The sequence below is a fragment of the Heloderma suspectum genome, chromosome 4, assembly GCF_057233095.1.
Source record: "Heloderma suspectum isolate Gila_16-S chromosome 4, 16-S_ref, whole genome shotgun sequence".
NCBI lineage: Eukaryota > Metazoa > Chordata > Lepidosauria > Squamata > Helodermatidae > Heloderma > Heloderma suspectum.
The window spans coordinates 85865913-85885103 of NC_139461.1; the positions used below are offsets into that span (position 1 = coordinate 85865913).

Genomic DNA, 19191 nt, shown 5'->3' on the forward strand with positions numbered 1-19191 from the left:
CTGTGCCCTATTCAGCAAAATCTGTTGTTTCATGTCTATTGGACACTGCAGCATCTCTTTAATAAGTTACTGTCTAATTTGGCTAATTGCTGGCAGTGCAAACCAGCAAATGCTTCTTTTAAGCATATGTTTTGGTAATGTCCAATAGCTGATTCTTTTGGGGAGGAGGTTATTACACAGTTAAATTTTGTACTGGAACAGTCTTTAATACTCACTTTTAAATTATTTACCTGCTTCATGGAAATTAACAAATTGTCAGCGTAAATGGATTCTCCACACCCCTTTGATAGCTAAAAGACTGATATTACAACATTGGAAGGATAAACACTCACCTCCTATAATGCAATGGATTGAGGCCCTTACAACGCTTTCAATATTTGAACGGGTGGCATATATACACCACATTCAAATGTATACATATTTGGATACTTGGTCCACTGTTGTTGAAGCTTAGGTATAATTGCTAGAATGTTTATGCATTTCATATATATTCATTGCTGTGGCTATATACAAATCCATGTATTTATGTGTATTAAATACACATGGGGGGAGAAGTTTTGTGGGTGCCCACGAGCACCACTTTGGGGACCTTTCAGGGGTGCCATGTGGAGGCACCGTGGGCACCGCATTGGGGACCCCTGCAGTAGAGAATACTGGGCTAGACGGACAAGTGATCTAACTTACTATAAGGAAACTTCGTGTTTTCATAGAGTGGTACAAGAGATATAAAATTCAGCCAATGAGCTTTAAAGTGAAGTCAAAAGATTGAGTAATTATGAAATAGGTTTCTGTTAGTAGGCCCATTTCCAGGACAGTTAAAACAAAGTTTCAGGATACATTCATTGACTATAAATTCGCATTCACATAACATAAATGTTGTTTAATTTAAGTGTATTCTCCAAGTTCAATTTTTCTGTTTATATCAAGTTATGACAGCCCCCACCCCCCACAACTGCCTCAGTCTATCAGGGACAGTACTTATTTTCTGATACATATCTCTGATAAAACGGTGTCCCTGTTGTGCCCCCATTTTGCCTTTGGGGGTGATGTTGGGGATATCTGTAACACTGCTGGTGTGTATACAAATGCACTTGAGTTCTTCCCTTTTTGAGCAGTCTGGTGGCGAAGGCACATCAAGATCTCATTGATCCATTGATTCTATCAGAGATACGGCAGCTAGAAATAGGCTTTAACTCAAAAGTTTGATAAGAAAGACTCTCCAAGTTACAACACTGGTAGTCTTCAAACAGAACATAACACAATTGGGAAATCACGCATTCATTAGGAGAATTCTCTCTACTTTCATCTATGGCATAGACTGACACTGGGCAGGTAAATAATCCCCCCATATTCATATCTGCCATTTGTCTCTGCCAAATACACTAGAAGAAACAGTGCCCCAGTTGCTAAATCTTCCTTTGCTGTTTTCTCCCAGTACCTTCCTTGAGAAAATGCCGACTCCTCCAGTCTTGAGCAGTTAGGTTAGCTGAAGCCTTTTTGGAGCTTACTCTTAAAGGAGTAATACAGTAAGAGGAGTAGGTTTCTTCTCTTGCCAATAAGTTAAGTGGCTCCTAACAGGCATATAGAGGAGCAAAGGTTGGTGTTTCCCATGTAAAAAGTCATTCTCCTTTCCAGTCTTGTTTCTCTCACTCTAGCAGTCTTGCTTCCTGTTTGTCTCCCAGCCTCTTCTCCACCTCCTCCTCTCCTACCTCTGTTCCCCGTTTTTATCCAGTACTGGCCAGCCTTTCCTCCTCTTCACCCCCCTCCCTCTTCCAGGTGAATCCCATCACAGTGATTAACACATGCCTCCAGCGTGTGCCGGCTGATGCTGCTATTCATTTGCACCGCCACTGCTTGCAGCTACCGTGGCATAGCCAAACTCCTTGAGCCCAGCATTTGGAAGGGTGCAGGGCACCCTGGCAACACTGAGATGGGTCTGATGGATGCTGGGTAAGAGATAGCGATCCCCACCAATCCGTCACAGAGTCCCTTTCCAGGTTAGAAGTTCAGGCTGCAATCCTGTAATATTTATCTGGGAGTATAATTGAACATGATTAGAGATATAGGATTGTGTTGTGAATCACTCGATGAGGGGTGGATGCATCTCGACTCTAGCGCACATGCACGGAAATGCATGTGGCATGCACACAAAATGGCAGTCCACTACACTGCTTTTTTCTTTCATCTATTCACAGCTGTCTAACTAGATAAACAGATTACCTGCTTCAGAGGCCAGTCCAGGACTGGCCATTGCTGAGTAAATGATCAGCAGGGAGAAGAGCCATAATTTCATCCTGTTTCTGCATCATTTTGTAACTTTTTTAGAAGTCATTTGGACAAATGTGAATATCCAAAAATAACTGTGCTTCAGTTCATGTATTGGTTCAAGAACTGTGGATTAGGTAGGTCTGCATTACAATTAAAATGAAAAACTAACGAATTTTCCCACATCCTTAGTTACAAGTGCACAAGTGTCCCTATTGAAAGTTGGAGATGATGCTGTTACCTGCAGCCTTGTGCACCCTTACCTCTACGCCTTGTTTAAGAGTTGGGATCACTTTGTGCTGAGGCAAGTGAAACTCCCATGATAATATTTGAAGATCTAATTCATTGTCCTATACCTCCGTCTAAATGGGAATGAACTTTATAGAACATAAAAGCTGTTATTTTAATAGGAAGAAAATATTGTGTCAGAGGACTGGTTTCATAATGCATAGTTGCTGACAACACTGGTTCAGCCCATTTTTTGAAAAACACCCACAAAATATCAATCATTCAATAAAAGCTGTCTGCTCTGATGTACCCCAAAATACTGCTGGCATTGCAGATGTATTTGGAGCACAAAATTAGTTAAAGAAAGTGATCAAGAAAGTCTGATATAAAAACTCTGAACACTAGTATAGACTTGTAACACAATTGCATTTGGACACTGTATATTTCTATATGTTTTGATAAATGTTTGTACACCCATGACTATAATGTCACTCCCCCCTTTTCAGTTTTTCATGCCATTAAATGAACTACAGAAGAGATAAAAAGGAGGAAAGAGTAGTCAAATTAATTGCACAAGAAAGGAGCTTCAGCTATCCGGTGGTATAGAAACATAATAAATAATTACAAAGCTACCAAACTTTGACAAAATATGCATTGTGTAAACTAATATATATCTATATAGCATATTAATATTTTAAAACACAGATTGACCAACAATTAGATGGTCTGTATCACTGCCATATTGCATTTAAAGGATCTCTGCTCAAGATGGTCACATAAAACCAGTCATATATTGTACTGGAAAATCTAATCAAATTACAGCAGCACTGACCTATTATTCAGCCTCCCCTTCCCCCACTCAAACATACTTTATTTCAATCCACAAACCATCAAAATCTGTATTACTTGGAATTAAAGCTGGGGAGGTGGCTCTTAATTGGGGATAGAAGAACCAGCAATTTTTGAGCTTGCCTAAATTCTCCAAAAATCACTTTGAAGCTAGTTTCAGCTCATGCCTGTTTTCATTTTGACCTGTTTTTCAGCTTGTTCAAACAGTAAAAGTGAGCATTTTGAACAGGAAAAGTCCACATTTCTGTCTGTATTGGCTGAAGCATGAAAATGTACTTTAAAAAAATGAATAATGCAATGTGTGCATTTCTGAAAAACACACATTTTTCAAAAGCTATAGCAAATTTGGAAATTTGCAAACATTTCTCAAAGAAAGTGCTCCTGCTCTCATTTGGGATTGTGAATGGGACACATTTGCATGATTTGCAAACAGAAACAAAATTCTTGTACATCTGTAGTCTCAGTGAAAGCAACTATGCTTGCATAACTGAATCTGAATTGGATTGCCTAAGAGTGATGTACAATTGTTACAATAATTTTTGTTACAGAAAATATGCAATATAAATTAACACACTGATTTGGTTTGCACGTTGCGACAACCCACCATTGCTGATCACCCACGGTGGGTTGTCATGTTGTGCAGGGTAGCTTGTTTTTCACAAACAAGCCACCCTGAGAACCCATGGCTTTTTTTTAGGGACGTTGATGCCCGTGGTGGCTTTGTGGTCATCCAAACCTGGCAGTGTGAATTCATCGTGGGTTGTTGGAAATGGCTACAGAGCCACCTGGCAAGAGTAGCAAACCCCCCTGCTGCTCCTTGCCATCTTGCTAGTGCTGCCACCATCTTCCCTCATTCCTTCTCAGTGTCCTCCGCCCCGTGCTCCTAAAAGTAGCAATGTAAGGATACCAGAGAGTGTCCCAAACATGTTTGCAACTTTAATTTTTTTTCCAGTTCTGCTCAAATGTGCAGGAGCAAATGACCAATTCTAGAAAATTTACATAAATTTTCACCTTCCTTTTACTGCTCTTTCTTGAAATTTGTACTCCATTTTACTCTGTGTGATGTTGTACTCCATTTTACTCCTCTGCCATGAGATTTGTGCAATTTCTGGCTTTGGTTTATTGTTCTATCATGAGATTTGTGCAATTTGATACCCTGTTTTACTTCTTTGCCATGACATTTGCATATGTTTAGTTATCCTGCTCACTGCTCTGTAACCCATATGTATATGTGACAGCTAGCAATTGAGGGAAGTGAAAAGCAAGAAGGGCAGAGGAACTGGTGTTCTTACTTCAGTGTAACCTGAAGCTGACTTTTTTTTTTTAAGGTGTTCTCTAGCAAGGGAAGCGCCAAAGTGGAGGACATTGACAAGAGGGTTATGCTTGGCTAAATATTGTAGAGGTAGTCTTGTGCTCTTAAGCAAGAGCGCAAGCCCCTGGGAGGAAAAAAGCTGGCCAATGCATTCCCGTGTTCAAAAGGGCTTGAAAAATTATTTTCTTTTTGCGAACTCATGCAGCGAGGCAAAAGCGGTTGGTGTCTATAGCAGAGAAGGGCAACTTCATTGTGGGTGAAGGGGGGAGGTGAAAGCGGCTGGAGAGAAGGTGCTTTGTGGTAGGTTTCTTAGTTTAGTGTAATGTGAAAGTGTTCACAAGCAAGGCAAGCGTGAACTGGTGGATGAAATTGACAAGGGGATTGACAAGACGGGGATATTGGTATGCTAGGCTAAATATCATACAGGCAATCTTGCACTCCTGTGCAGGAGCACAATTCCACAAAAAAAGAGTTTTGGAATGTGTTACCATGCTCATGAGGGCTCAGGAAATTAATTGCATTTGGCGATCTGATGCAGGGGTGGGGGTGTTTGCCTCAGGAGCTGGCAACCCCAGCAGACCAATTGCAGAAAGAGTGCTGATGCAGGGACTGAGGAAACGAGGAGTTCTGCTGAAAAGCCGCCTGGGATACATGCTGGAGTTGGTGGGAGGCCTGAGGGGGAAAACAAGCCACAGCAAGCCCGACAGTCTGTCAGGTTAGGGAGTAAACAAGCAACCCATTTTGGCTTATTTGCAGGGTGGCTGAGTGTGTGACATGCAAACCCACCCATTCAGAATAGTCATATATGCATTTACTTTCATTCAAAATGTGTTAATTTCTTTTTTGTTTCTCCTAATAGCAGTGGATAGGTCAGTTTGAGTCATAGGGAGAGCAGGGTAAATTAAACTGAAATGCATTTTAGGAAAAGTCTCGAACAATCTGATAGGTCTTCCCACTAGAACCCTCCTATCATAGTGGTAAGAGGAAAGATGGAGATAAATATATCAGCCAACAAGGCTATTATTCACCTATGTTAATGCTTTGTTCTGTGGAGGCAGTGCTTGCCTTTGTGCAGAAAACAAATCCAAGTATTTTCAGTTCTTACAGTTCTAAGCCTTTTCAACTGATTCAGTTGTGTTTTTCTCTATTTATCTAAAAAAAAAAACCCCAATCACCTTACCCATTCTGTTGTGGTTATATAGTCTGAGCATTTTTTGAATGAGTGAATGAGATTATACACACATATGCTTGTATGTATCCTGTCACCATTTCTCTTTTGGCAGCTCTCTGTTGGCACTGGTGGTATTGAAATGGGTGGAGAGCAAAGTGAAGTACGCCTCAATGTCTGAAGGTGGCAGCATCAGTGCAAAAAATTGCCAACCATTTTGCCAAATTAATGTCTGCCACAGTTCTCCCTCTCTCTCTCTCTCTGGTTAGTAGAGGCACATAAGTGGCGAAGTTTGCCTTTTCCTTCTGGAGAGGAGTCTGAGCCTCAGAATCATGTATTCAGACAAAATAGCTGCCAGCTGCACCCATTTTCCTGAGCTCATGTATTATGTATATTTATGTATTAATTATTCCACATATTTTCATTCTGCAATTTGTCTTGACTTTTCATTTTCCATTAAAAATGTCCTTGGTATTCATTTTTACTCTAGAGTAGGCACAGGACCCCTGATCTGAGGATAGGAAGGCTTTAAAATTTGGATGAGGCCCCCTGAACATACTCTAGAGTAAAAATTAATAAAGTTACAGCTGCTAGACATACATTTAAAATAACGTTTGTTTTGGCCCTGAAACAATACCTAAGCAGAGTAGACAAAGAGAAAGGATTTTGTAGAAAAATAATATTTTAGTAGTGGCAGTGAAAATCTATAGAACGTAAGATTTTAAAGTGGTCTCTTATCCAATTACCAGCTAAGCATGGGCAGTCTTAACTTTAAATGTGCTGTTGTTGTTCAGATTCCAGAATTACACGACAATAAGTGGGTAAGGGAAGAAGAAAACTCAGGCCAAGAACCTGAGGATTACTGAAGTAAGAACATTTTTCTGCTTTCTTTACCTGTAAATGGCACTGTCCTGTTTGCTGATTATGGCTTTTAAATCCGTGAGTTGGAGGAAACGGTCATGGAAGTAATGCAGGTGTAATATGCACACTAACAAAAAGGAGGTAGGAATAAAGATGCGGGTAAACAAATCTGCGATAGAAAACTGTTCTAAGCCAAGATCCTTTAGTCTGAAATATAAAATAGTATAAAACACAGCTACGTTAGCTGATCAAAATGCATTTGGCAATGTTTCAGACTTTTAAAAAAGCACATTATCTTCTGGTTGTAAAACAGATAGTGCAACTTTACTTTTAGAGAATATTGGTGCAGCTTGGGAAACACACTCATTTCTTAAACATCCATAAAACTGCAGACTAGTAATACAGGTGTCTATTACAGCCACAAAAATCTTGCAAGAAAAATGTTTCTTAAAATGCACACTGTAACATCTTGTGTTTTGAATCTGTGTGTTTAGTTTTGTTTTAAAAGTGGAATTGTAAAAGTTCTAACATTCATATAATTTATGCAGAGAACAATCTTAGTTTTCTAGAGCAGCCAGATAGTATTTATTTATTTATATTATTTATTTATATTATTTATTTATTTATATTATTTATTTATTTATTAAAATTATTTACAGGCTGCCCAATAACAGATGTTCTCCAAGCAGCTTAAAATGTACAACAAAAAATTAACATTATAGTATAAAATATAATAAAAAAACCTAATAGACAACAATAAATCAAAATGAATCACTTACAAACAAAGAGCAGAGGAATAAAATCCTCAGAACTAAAACAATATAAGGCCCACAACAGTTTAAATGGCCTGGGAAAATAAGAAGGACTTTTGCCTGACACTGAAAGGACATTAAATTAGGCACCAAGCAGGCCTCTGTAGGGCAGCCTCCCCGCACCTGGTGCCCTCAGGATATTTTGGACTATAACTCCCAGGATGCCTGACTATTGGCCATTCTGGCTGGAACTGATGGGAGTTAAAGTTCTAAACATCTGGAGGGCATCCCACATTTGGGGGGAGGGCAGTTTGTGTTTGCCCAACTGTCCGACTGAGTATAAAGACAGATTACTTACCTGCAATTGGCATTTTCTGAAAGCAGACACACACGTTCTGAGCAGGTATACCTATCAGATCTATGCACAGAACAAGATTTTGAAAACTTCTAGAGCTTCAGGGCAGAAAAACTGGTGAGCAAACTGTCCTTTTTCTTGATTGTCTTTCTTAGTGCAGCCATACATATATGGGTGATTGACAAGCTAACTTACCTGGACATGAGTGCAGACTGATCAAGAAAAATGCTTTGCAGAACAGGTTGGCCAAAATACCTGTGATTTCTGCCCCTGATATCCAAGGCAAAATAGTTCACAAATATTATGGAACCTTTTAGCTCCAATGCTGGGTCAGGGGGAGCACACACATCCCAGCAATCTATATGAGAATCTCTGGGGGAGGGAGTAAAGAACGTTCTCTCCACACCTTTCCCCAGCTAGCAGGGAGGAAAGTGCGATCTGCATCAGGATCACTGAGGGAGGAGTGGACCGTACACATGGCAGGTAATTTGATGGAGGTGGTAGGGTCAGGGCACTCTTGGGGCAGCACAATAAAGGCCTTGAGGTGCCACAGGTTGTACACCTCTGGTATAGACTATGTTACTGCTTTGCATAGATCTGGTAGTGACACTCCCTTGAGGTTGGCTTCAGAGGATGCTACTTCTCTTGTAGAGTAACAGTTCCTTGTCTTTTTGGTATGCCAAAATAATCATCTCTGTGACCTAATGAACTGGATGTTGGGTGAACATTCAATAACCTTTATGAGGGCCTTGGTAGCAAGCCAAGAACATTGTATCCGTCCCTCAAAGTACTGTCCTATCTAGATAAAAGGCCAAAACCCTTTTAATGTCCAGAGGGTATGGCAGAAAGCGAACAGGATCTAAAGAGCCTCTTGTTGAGGGTGAAAGTGGAGAGTGCAAAAGCTGGTTTGAAACTCAACATTAAAAAAACGAAGATCATGGCATCTGGCCCCATCACTTCCTGGCATATAGAAGGGGAAGAAATGGAAGCAGTGACAGATTTTACTTTCTTGGGCTCCAAGATCACCGCAGACGGTGACTGTAGCCATGAAATTAAAAGACGCTTGCTCCTTGGGAGGAAAGCTATGGCAAACCTAGACAGCATAGTCAGAAGCAGAGACATCACCTTGCCGACAAAGGTCCGTCTAATCAAAGCTATGGTTTTCCCAGTAGTAATGTATGGCTGTGACAGCTGGACTATAAGGAAGGCTGAGCGCCGAAGAATTGATGCTTTCAAACTGTGGTGCTGAAGAAGACTCTTACGAGTCCCCTGGACTGCAAGGAGGTCAAATCAGTCAATCCTAAAGGAAATCAATTGCTCATTGGAAGGACAGATACTGAAGCTGAAGCTCCAATATTTTGGCCACCTAATGCGAAGAGAAAACTCTCTGGAAAAGACCCTGATGCTGGGAAAGACTGAAGGCAAAAGGAGAAGGGGACGGCAGAGGATGAGATGGCTAGATAGCATCACCGATGCAATGAATATGAACTTGAGCATGCTCTGGGAGAGAGCGCAGGACAGGAAGGCCTGGCGTGCTATGGTCCATGGGGTCACAAAGAGTCGGACACGACTGAACAACTGAACAACAAAGGATGTGGGTGGGAAAAAGACAATGGTAGAGTAGTCAGCATTGCTGGAACAGTAGTGAGCAGTATCAATGGTGATGAAGCAGTGGCTGCTGACAGCAGCGTAAATAAAAACATGGACAAGACAATGTAAGAAATCCTAGTATCAAGGATGTCAGAACAAAAGAATGCAATATGATTACAGGTATAGCAGCAGTTATCCAAAGAATGTTGTACTGCTGAAGAAATAGACATGACAGAAACTCACCGATCAGATACTGAGAGTTCTACAGGAGGAACAGACACTGTATCTACTGGTAAGCCATAAAATTGATGTTACATGCATATTGGTCAGTCATGTATGATTAATCATGGTGGTACCAATCTTGAAGATGGGAAGACCTCCAATATCTTGGCACTCTTTCATAATCAGAATTGTAACTGTTTGTAGCATCCCAGTGAGAGCAAAAGCTGGAAATACATCATCTTGATGTATCCCCTTCCCTGTAATTACAAGAATTAGTTTCCCCACTCTCATTATAGGGACGATGTCTCCAAGTCATGATGTCGACTGTTGCAGCATGGACTTCGATAGATCCATTCACATGGACTTCTTTCATGGACATCTGCAGAAGGATTACCCTCTATAACTTTGGCGGAAAATGGCCTACAAATGTTGGGGAGAAGGCATCTGAGGCATCTCCAGATGAAAGAAATTATTTCCATAATCTGTCCTTCTAAGCAGAAGTAGATAATTTGCATGTTGAAAGCTTCACCCATTTGAGGGGATGGTGTGAAGGGAATGTTTAGTGCTGCATAATATTTACCCAGGAGTGACTCTACCAGATATAAAGCATAGAGGTTGGAATGAAGACTGATTATAGTGGTAGAATAGGCACTTTACCCATCATCTGGCATTCTGGCTCAGACTCAGTAACTTCTCTTGCTTTTGATATAGAAGTAGTAGTCTCAATCTTCTTCTTCTTCTTAGGTTGGTATCTGCTCAATGTTTAGACCTCAAGTCTGATGACACCTAAGGAGCTGTGTGTCCTGAAGGCCTTGAGACCAAGGCCTTACGTCCAAGAACAGTTGTCAGTATGAAGGACTCTCTCGAAACCAGATTCAAGGTTGGTGAGACTGTCATGGTTGCATGGGCTTTCAAACCAATGCCTTTGGAAACTCTACTGGCATCTGAATCAGCCTGGGCAGTAGAGGCAATGTTGTCCTCAGAGCAGTTTTCCAAAGAGAAGTGTGCAATAGTAAGGCTCTTTTGCACTACACTGCAGTTTTGCACTGCAAGCAATGCAGAATGGATTTGACTGTGCACTTATTTCAACCAAAACAGCCACTAGTTGTGCCCCTCCAGCCAGCACTTCAGACAGGCACCCAGCTTTGATACTGGCAAGGGCTGTGTGCAACAAAGCTACCCTGGTCAAGGCAACAGCTAGAGGATCCACCTGGTGCCTTGGCCAGGGTGTCTTTGCCTGCCCCATGCCTGCCCCACTGGGGAAGATGCGGTGCAGGCAAAGCCGAGTCAGCTCAGTCCCCTTTGCTCCTCCATCAGATCCCTTCACTCCTTAGACCGCACGCACTGAAGTCTCCCTAGCTAAAATGCTGGGTGAAGGATTGCTCCTCAACCTGTTGCCTCCACCAGGGAAGCACTTTGCATGCCACTCTTTCCCTGGCTGGGAAAGCACTGAGCACAAACTCCAACCTGTTATCTCCAACCTGCCATCAGAGATAACAGTAGGGATTCCTATCCTTGCCTCCTCCCCAAGTCCATGGTAGCCTCCAGGGGGTGGGAACTGGGGTAGGTGGCAAGGCCCAGAGGTAGCCCAAACCTCCATCAGCCAGATGGGGAACCTCTGCAGGACAGATGAGGTCCACGGGCTGGAGGGTCCCCACCCAGTTTTAAAAAATGGCCAAATGAGCCACACACAATTAGATAATGAAGGGTATTGGGAGGGGGGGGTTGTAATGAAACAGTAAGATGAAGAAAATAGTAAACAATGGAAGGTGGGGGGGGAAATTAGAACAGGAAGATGAAAAACAGTAAAAAATGGGGGGGGGAACCATGAGTGAGGGAGAAACAAGTAATGAAGTTAACAAGCAAAATTCCTTCCTAGCTTGCTGCTAAGGTGGTGGTTGAAAAGGAATAGAGAGAAAGAGCTATTATTCCCACCCTTGAGTCATATGCTTAGCACAGAGGCTTCTTGCTTGAGGGCAAGGGCTAGAATGAGATCAGAGGGCCAAACTAAACACTCTGTCTAGCACACACAGTGGAGCTGTGTGTGCTAGTTTTCTTTACCTTTGTGTAAGCATGCACAAAGGTTTTCTTTACCTTTGTGTAAACCCCGATTCGGATTTGGGTCAATGGCGCATTTCCCCCTCCTTTTTTACACCCCCCTGATGGGTGTGTGTGCGGAATATCAAAAAAAGAATGGGTGGAGGGGGAAAGCACCATGAATGATCCTGATCAAAATCAGGGCTGTGCACATTAGAAAACTAATAATAATAGAAAACTAGTAAAGAAAACTAGCACACACGGCTCCACCATGCATGCTAGACAGAATGTTTAGTTTGGCCCCGAAGCTCTAGAAGTTTCTAAAATGTTGGTCTGCACCAACATTTGTATGGCTGAACAGAGACTGTGAAGAAGGGGAAGAAGGGGGAGAAGGAGAAGGAGAGGATTACCACTCGGCAACCTCCACTCTCTTCCAGTGGGACTTCGACAGACGAGTAGCACCCAAATCCGCCATCCTTTTGCTCATGCAAAAGAAGACTCAATTAACAGAAAATACTCACTGTTCATCAGTCATCCCTGTCATGTTTTTCCACAATGTAGGAAACGATTTAAACTGATATGTATAGATGAAAACAAGCACTAGCATAGTGTAAACCACCACAGACATCCAAAAATACTTGAGAATTCGCCGCCACCATTCATAGTGCACCTGGGAAGCACAAATCAAAACATTAACACTTTGTAAGCTTTTTGTAGATACAACTGCTTGCATTCAATCCAACTTGGACATGACTATTGTAACAGCTCTTCTAATGAAGTCTGATGTAGCTACTTGTCAGCTTGCACTGAACTGGTTTCAGCTATTGTTTTCCAAGGTTGTCGATAAGATCATTGAAGAGCTGTGGTTTGTCTTTTGCCAACCTCGGATAGGCCCCTTTCAACCCTACTATTCTATGATTCTACTAGTCTATGACCTGCCTGATAAAGGCCAGCTGAAAGAAACTGGGGTGACTATTAACTGCAGTAGTAAATATGGTGCCAGTACAACATGCCTGAGACAAGCTGCACTTTGCCTGGCCTTTAAAACAGCTTAGTTAGATGCTGCAAATCTGGTTAATTTGAAGGCACATTTAGAAGTTTCTGTTCTTGAGCAAGGTGGCTCAGCAACTGAACCTCCAGAGATTTTTTTTAATGATGCTAAATTTTGGGACGCAAGCTTATTATGTTGGTATTTGAATCTGAAGCAGCTTTCACGGACCTCGTTGATGAGCCGTGTATAAATGTCAAATGTCAGTTCTTTCTAGCAACACCAGCTGACTTTTCAGGCTCCGGTTCAGAAAGGAGAGGTAGACTTAACAAACAATTACCCAAACTGTGCTGGGCTTGAGTAAAATCTGAGCCCCAGGAGAGTGCCTAGCTTACATCTAATAAGGATGTAAGAACTCACACTAGCTCGCCAAAGTGGCGCCCCCGCTTGCACCCCCCTGGACCCACGCTCAGGCTGCCCATGAGCTCAGTGAGTTCCTGTCAGGGTGGAAACTGAGCCCAGAGATCCTCAGAGCAGTTCTGATTCTGAGGAGGAACAGCAATCTGTGGGAGAGGGGCCAGCTCATCCCTCACAGGCTCAGCACCTGGCAGAGATTCCTCCTGCTGGCATTCCAGAGATAGTGAGGGAGTAGTGGGAGGGGGGCTTCTTAGACGCTCGACACAGACGCAAAGAGCGACGAGCGATGGAGCGCGCGGAAAGGAGGCGTAGTGCCCGTTTGCCGCGCAAGCAACGGCCGCCTCCCATGGACCCAAGGGAAACAGGGAGGATCTCTCCCTAGCCCTTAAGTTCTGGGTCTTCAAGTGACTCTCTTTCAAACGGGGATCAACTGCCAGCCTGAAGCTTAGGCCACGCTGCTGTTCCTTGCTTTAGCTGCTGGTGATTAGTATCTGAAAGAGTCATTAAGTTGTAATGGGATTAAAGCTTTGAAAAGAATTCCCTTTCGTCTGTGTCTTGAGTTGGCTATTGGAATCTACTGAGAGAGGCCACCAAGGCATTCCTGACAGTTCCCCAGGCTCACTGCGATCCCGTTCAGTGACTGCCTGCCATTTTCGCGCCTTTGATTGCTACTTAAAACAGGAAGTTAAAAAAAAAATGTGCATATTTAAATATGCGCAGTTTGGACCTGGGGAAGCTAAATAAGTGCAATATTAGAGGTACAATCCCTCTAATATTGCGGTTATTTAGCTTTCCCAGCTCCAAACTGCACATATTTAAATATGCACATTTTCTTAACTTCCTATTTTACATAGCAATCAAAGGTGCGAAAATGGCAGGCGTTCACTGAACAGGATCCAAGTGAGTCCTGGAGAGCGCAAGCGGGCACGAGCGAGGGCAAGTGGGAGGCGCGCAAGGACAGCATCTCGGTGGGCACAGTTTGGGGGCCGCGAGCAGGTGGATTCCAATGAATTCCCAGATCCAGTTGGGTGCCTGCAACATCCCTATCATCTGCCCATTTCCTGCCTGACTCTGTCAAAAAAAGAGGTGGCAAGCCTAATTCAGCACCAAAAGCATTGGTGAATATATAGGGAATCAAACCCAGACTTTTGAGTGCTTTTAAGAGCTTTTACTCCTGACAAGGAGGTGTATTAACAATAAACAAACCATAATACTACAATAATACAAACATAAAATTATCACTTTAAATTTAAACACAAACACTGCTAAAACGAATTGCACTAAAACCCAACAAGACAGCAATTAATAAAATGTGGACTGAAATCTTAAAAGCCTTCATAGTTTTTCTTTTAAACCAGTAACAATGGAGCTGCACAAGCTTTTTTTTTGGGGGGGGGGAATTCCACAACAGTGTGTGTGTGTGGGGGGGCACCACTGAGGATGCCTTCCTCCTGGTATGCACTAATCCAATATCTCTTAAAGATGAGCCTGAGAGCAGGGCTAAAGATACTGATCTCAGTGTTGGGGCAAACTCATATGGGTGCAGGCAGTCCTTCAGGGAGCCATATCCCAACCTGTTTAGGGCTTTAAAGGCTAAACCTAGTGCTTCAAAGAGGGTCTGGAAACAAATAGGCAGCTAATGTAATTGATACAGAATAGGAGTAATGCGTTCCATTTGCCGAGCTCCTACAAGCAACCTTGCTGCCGCATTCTGGGCCAACTGAAGTTTCCAAACCATCTTTAAAGGCAGTGCCATGTATGTGTGTAACACACACACAATTTCCCCATATTATTTCCTGACGACGTTAGCCCCATAGATATAGGCAAGAAGAGGGTCCCTAGAGCACAGTCCCTAGAGCAAATCTGGCTTGAGATGTTGCCCAAGACCTAAATAGACTGCTTGCAAATGTCGCTGAACCTTTATGAACCCACACTGGATACACATATTGTTCTGCTGAATTCACTATATTGTTATGGTGATACCACCATATTGTATATTGCTGTCATTGCTACAGTATTAAACAGCATACAGAGGGTCGTATCTGAGCAGGGGAAGCTATCAGAAGAAGAGTCTTCTTACCACTCTGTGACCACAAGAACACACGGGCACTACACCCACAAGGCAGCATTCAGCTTAGAGCAGCCTTCTCCAACCTGGTACCCTTCAGACTACAACTTCTATCAGCCCCAGCCAGCATGACCAATTATCAAGAATGGTGGTAGTCCAAAACATCTGGAGGGTACTAGGTTACAGAAGGCTGCCCTATGGTGACCAGCAAATACTAGGCCTTGCTTCCACACCAAAGAAGAGGCTTGTCTGGACACTGACATTTGGGAAGTGTGTGCTTGCTGAGCCAACAGGTTTGGTGAGACATTGGACTTTTATTGTACTAAAAGAACTGTGTTGTACCCCTTCACTCAGTGTGTGTTACAATATTTGTGGTCCTGGCATCACAACTCTATACTATAGGGCTCGTTTTATTTCTAACCCAATCTTATTCCTTAGAATGACAACAGCCATTTAAAAACTATAGTAAAGGTAAACTATGTATAGGTAAAACCCATATGATACATAAACACACACATATCCTGGTTATACCAACTCAAAATTAACAAAGCTGTAGGAAATTTGATTTTGTATTACTTACCTGATATAGGACTACACAGAACAAGAAGAGCATCATATAGATGATTTTGTACATGACAATTTTCCCCTCAAAGCTGACAAAGAAGAACATTCCTCCACAGACATAAATCCAGTACTTAACGAACATAGCCATCACCAGATTTCCTAGGACCTTCATTACATCTTCCTCTTCTTCCTCAGAGTCTTCTTCCTCCTCTTTTTGGGATTCTTCTTCATCTTTTTGTGATTCTTCCTCTGTAAATGCAAAATTCAATTAAGTGTAACTTTGCCCAGCCTATATTACATGGCTTTACATTGTTGGTAAAAAAAAAAAAAAAGAACTAGAGTATGCAGACTGCAACCTCACTGGACAGGCTGGCTGACATACAACACTGTCATATTTGTTTGTATGCTGATATCTCTGTGCCGTGTTTCCTTCTGTATGTCCCCTGTTGGGCTTGCCATTTAAAAACCTCATCATGTTTAAGAATCGGGAGTATAATCTTTATGCTTAATCTGAATGGGGAGTATAATCTGTATTAAGGCATTCAGATATCATATAATCATAGCTGGAAGGTCTAGTCCATCTCCTGGGGATGCAGGAAATCCAGTAGCGGCCCCTCTCCGTGAGCCCCTGCCAAAGGAAGTGAGGCAGGTGGCTACTAGGAGGAGGGCTTTTTCTGCTGTGGCACCCCGGCTCTGGAATGAGCTCCCTAGTGAGGTTCACCTGGCACCTACATTGTATTCCTTTCAGCGCCAGGTGAAGACCTTTTTATTTTCCCAGGCATTTTAGCATTTTAGCTTTCTAAACTTTTAGCTTTGCTGTTTTAAATCTGTATTTTAAACTCCTGCACTGCTGCTAGGTTTTATTGTGGTTGTGGCTTAGTGGTTAAGACGCTGAACTGCAGACTGGAAGGTCGGCAGGTCAGCAGTTCGAGACCCGAGTGCTGCGTGACGGAGTGAGCTCCCGTCTTCAGTCCCAGCTCCTGCCAACCTAGCAGTTCGAAAGCAAGAAATTGCAAGTAGATAAATAGGTACTGCCTCGGCGGGAAAGGTAACAGCGTTCCGTGCACCTCGGTGTTCAGTCATGCCGGCCACATGACCACGGAAGCGTCTTCGGACAGCGCTGGCTCTTCGGCTTAGAAACGGGGATGAGCACCGCACCCTAGAGTCGGACACGACTGGTTGGGGACACCTTTACCTTTTTTATTGTTATATTGTGGTTTTAATGTTCTATATATTTTAAATTGTTTTCTTGTGTGCTGTTTGGTTTTAATTTTTGTGAACCGCCCAGACAGCTTCGGCCATTGGGCGGTACAGAAATGAAATAAATAAATAAATAAATAAAGTAGTGCCACCTCTGCTTAAAAACCTCTAACCTCAAGGACAGTCCACCACCTTCTAAGTCAGTCTGTTCCACTGCTGAAGAGTTTCTACTGTCATGGTATTCTTCCTAATGTTTAATTCAAATCTTCTTTCTTCGAATTTCAACCTGCTGGTTTGGGTCCTATCCTCCAGAGCAACAGAAAACAAATTTGCTCCATCATTTATGTGACAGCCCTTCAAATATTTGAAAATAATTATCATAGCATCTCTTCTCTGGCATAACCACTCCCAGCTCCTTCAACCTTTCTTCATAGGATCTGGTCTCCAGGAGGCTCACTATCTTTGTCATTCTCCTCTAGACATGTTCCAGTTTGTCAATATCCTTCTTAAACTGCAGTGCCCAGAACTGCACACAGTATTCCAGGTGAGGTCTGACCAAAGCAGAATTGAGTGGTACCATTACTTCGGGACTATACTTCTGCTGATGCAGCCTAGAATCACTTTAGTCTCTTTAGGCATCATAGTGCACTGCAGACTCATGCTGTGATCTACTGAAACCTTCCTTTTTACATATACTGCTGTCACACTAGATGTCATCCATTGTGTGTCGGTGCATCTGATTCTCCTACCTGAATGCAGATCTTAACATTTATCATTGCTGAAATTTATTTTGTTAGTTTTGGCCCAGTTCTCCATCGTGTTAAGAGCATCCTGAATCTGGTTTCAGTCTTTTAGGGTGCAATCCTATGCATATTTAGACAGAAAAAAGGCCTGCAACTCCCAGCATGCCCCAGCCAGCCATGCTGGCTGGGGCATGCTGGGAATTGTAGTGCTTTTTTTTTCTTTCTAAATAGGAACAGGAGTGATCCCTTATGGTATTAGCTACCCCTCCCAGTTGGTGTCATCTGCAAATTTGGTAAACATCCCATTTACTTGTTCATCCAAGTCTCTGTTAGGAACACTAAGCCCAGGACAGAACCATGAGGCATCCCACTTGTCACTCCAGGATGATGATGAGCCATTGATGAACAGTCCTTGCGTGCAATCCATCAACCAGCAACAAATGCACCTAACAGCAGCAGCATCTAGAAGCAAGAATATCACGGGGGACCTTTCTGAATTAAATTCAGATGTGTATTTACCTTTTTCTTCACCCTCTTCCTCTCCAACTTTGACCTCTGATAAAACAGCTTCCTTTAATTGTAATGCTTTTCGCTCAGTGAGGTGCTGTCTAAGCAGTAGCCAGAAAGTAATTGCAAAGAGAATCTGCAAACAGAAATTGAAATAAAACAGGAGAAAGTTAGAATATCTCATACATGCTATTTAATGTTCATGATTCAATGGAACTACCTACTGTCTTTAGTGATGAGCATAACCTGGTGCTCGCTGGAAATAATTCACAGGAACTAGATTATGTTGCTGAACATCTTCCAAACATTTGCCAGCCTAATCTTGAAGCCTTGAAGTGGGCTATGTATGGATCAGGTCCCTAGAACCCTCCCACTGCTAGGAGCGTGCATTCATCTTGGAACGAATGGGCAAATGGGACAAATATGCACCCTTCATTGCATTTGTCACAATACCAAATGCCACAGATATATGTAGATGACTCCTAAATGAACAGATATGCATTCAGTGGTGCTGCCAAGCTTGAAGAAGCTTTGGCCAAGATGTCTTCCACATACACCCCACTCCACCCTGGCTGCTAAACCTTGTCTCCACCCACTTGCCCTGCCCTGCTTGCTTGCTCCCTGCGCTCCCCTCCACCACTTCCCAAGTGCAAAAGGGAATGAACAGGCCCCCCTTTCTTTTTCTGTGCGGGAGTTTTGCTGCCCAACATGCTGGACAACCTCTGTAAAATGTTGAAAAGAAAGAAAGAAAGAAAGAAAGAAAGAAAGAAAGGAGCTGTTTGTTCTCTTCCTGACTCAACAATCTGGTTGTTCACTTTCCCTTGTGACTAACCAGCTGTGAGAAATGGCGAGAAGGGAACTAAAAGGTCCCTTTTCCTTTTTTCTAAACTTTTACAGAGGTTGTTGGGCACACTGGAGCTTAGCTGCCAGACACTCCTGGCAACCTCTATAAAAATTAGGAAGAAAGAAAGAAAAAAAAGAAAGAGCTATTGGTTCTCTTCTTCCTTCTTTCTGGCTGGTCCTTCTCCTCCTCACCAGGTGATGAATCCTCTTTCCTCTCCTTTT

At 42.6% G+C, this 19191-nt stretch overlaps 1 protein-coding gene across 1 annotated transcript in view; it reads right to left on the reverse strand.

Moving 5' to 3' along the window:
- PIEZO2 (piezo type mechanosensitive ion channel component 2) overlaps positions 1–19191 on the reverse strand; it is a 373451-nt gene that overhangs the window by 96509 nt on the left and 257751 nt on the right. The window contains exons 14-17 of the mRNA XM_084849861.1: positions 18139–18262; positions 15693–15925; positions 12161–12309; positions 6717–6890 (exon numbers count right to left, since the gene is read on the reverse strand). Of these exons, the coding sequence (XP_084705987.1) occupies positions 6717–6890; positions 12161–12309; positions 15693–15925; positions 18139–18262 (680 nt within the window). The remainder of the gene's footprint in view (positions 1–6716; positions 6891–12160; positions 12310–15692; positions 15926–18138; positions 18263–19191) is intronic.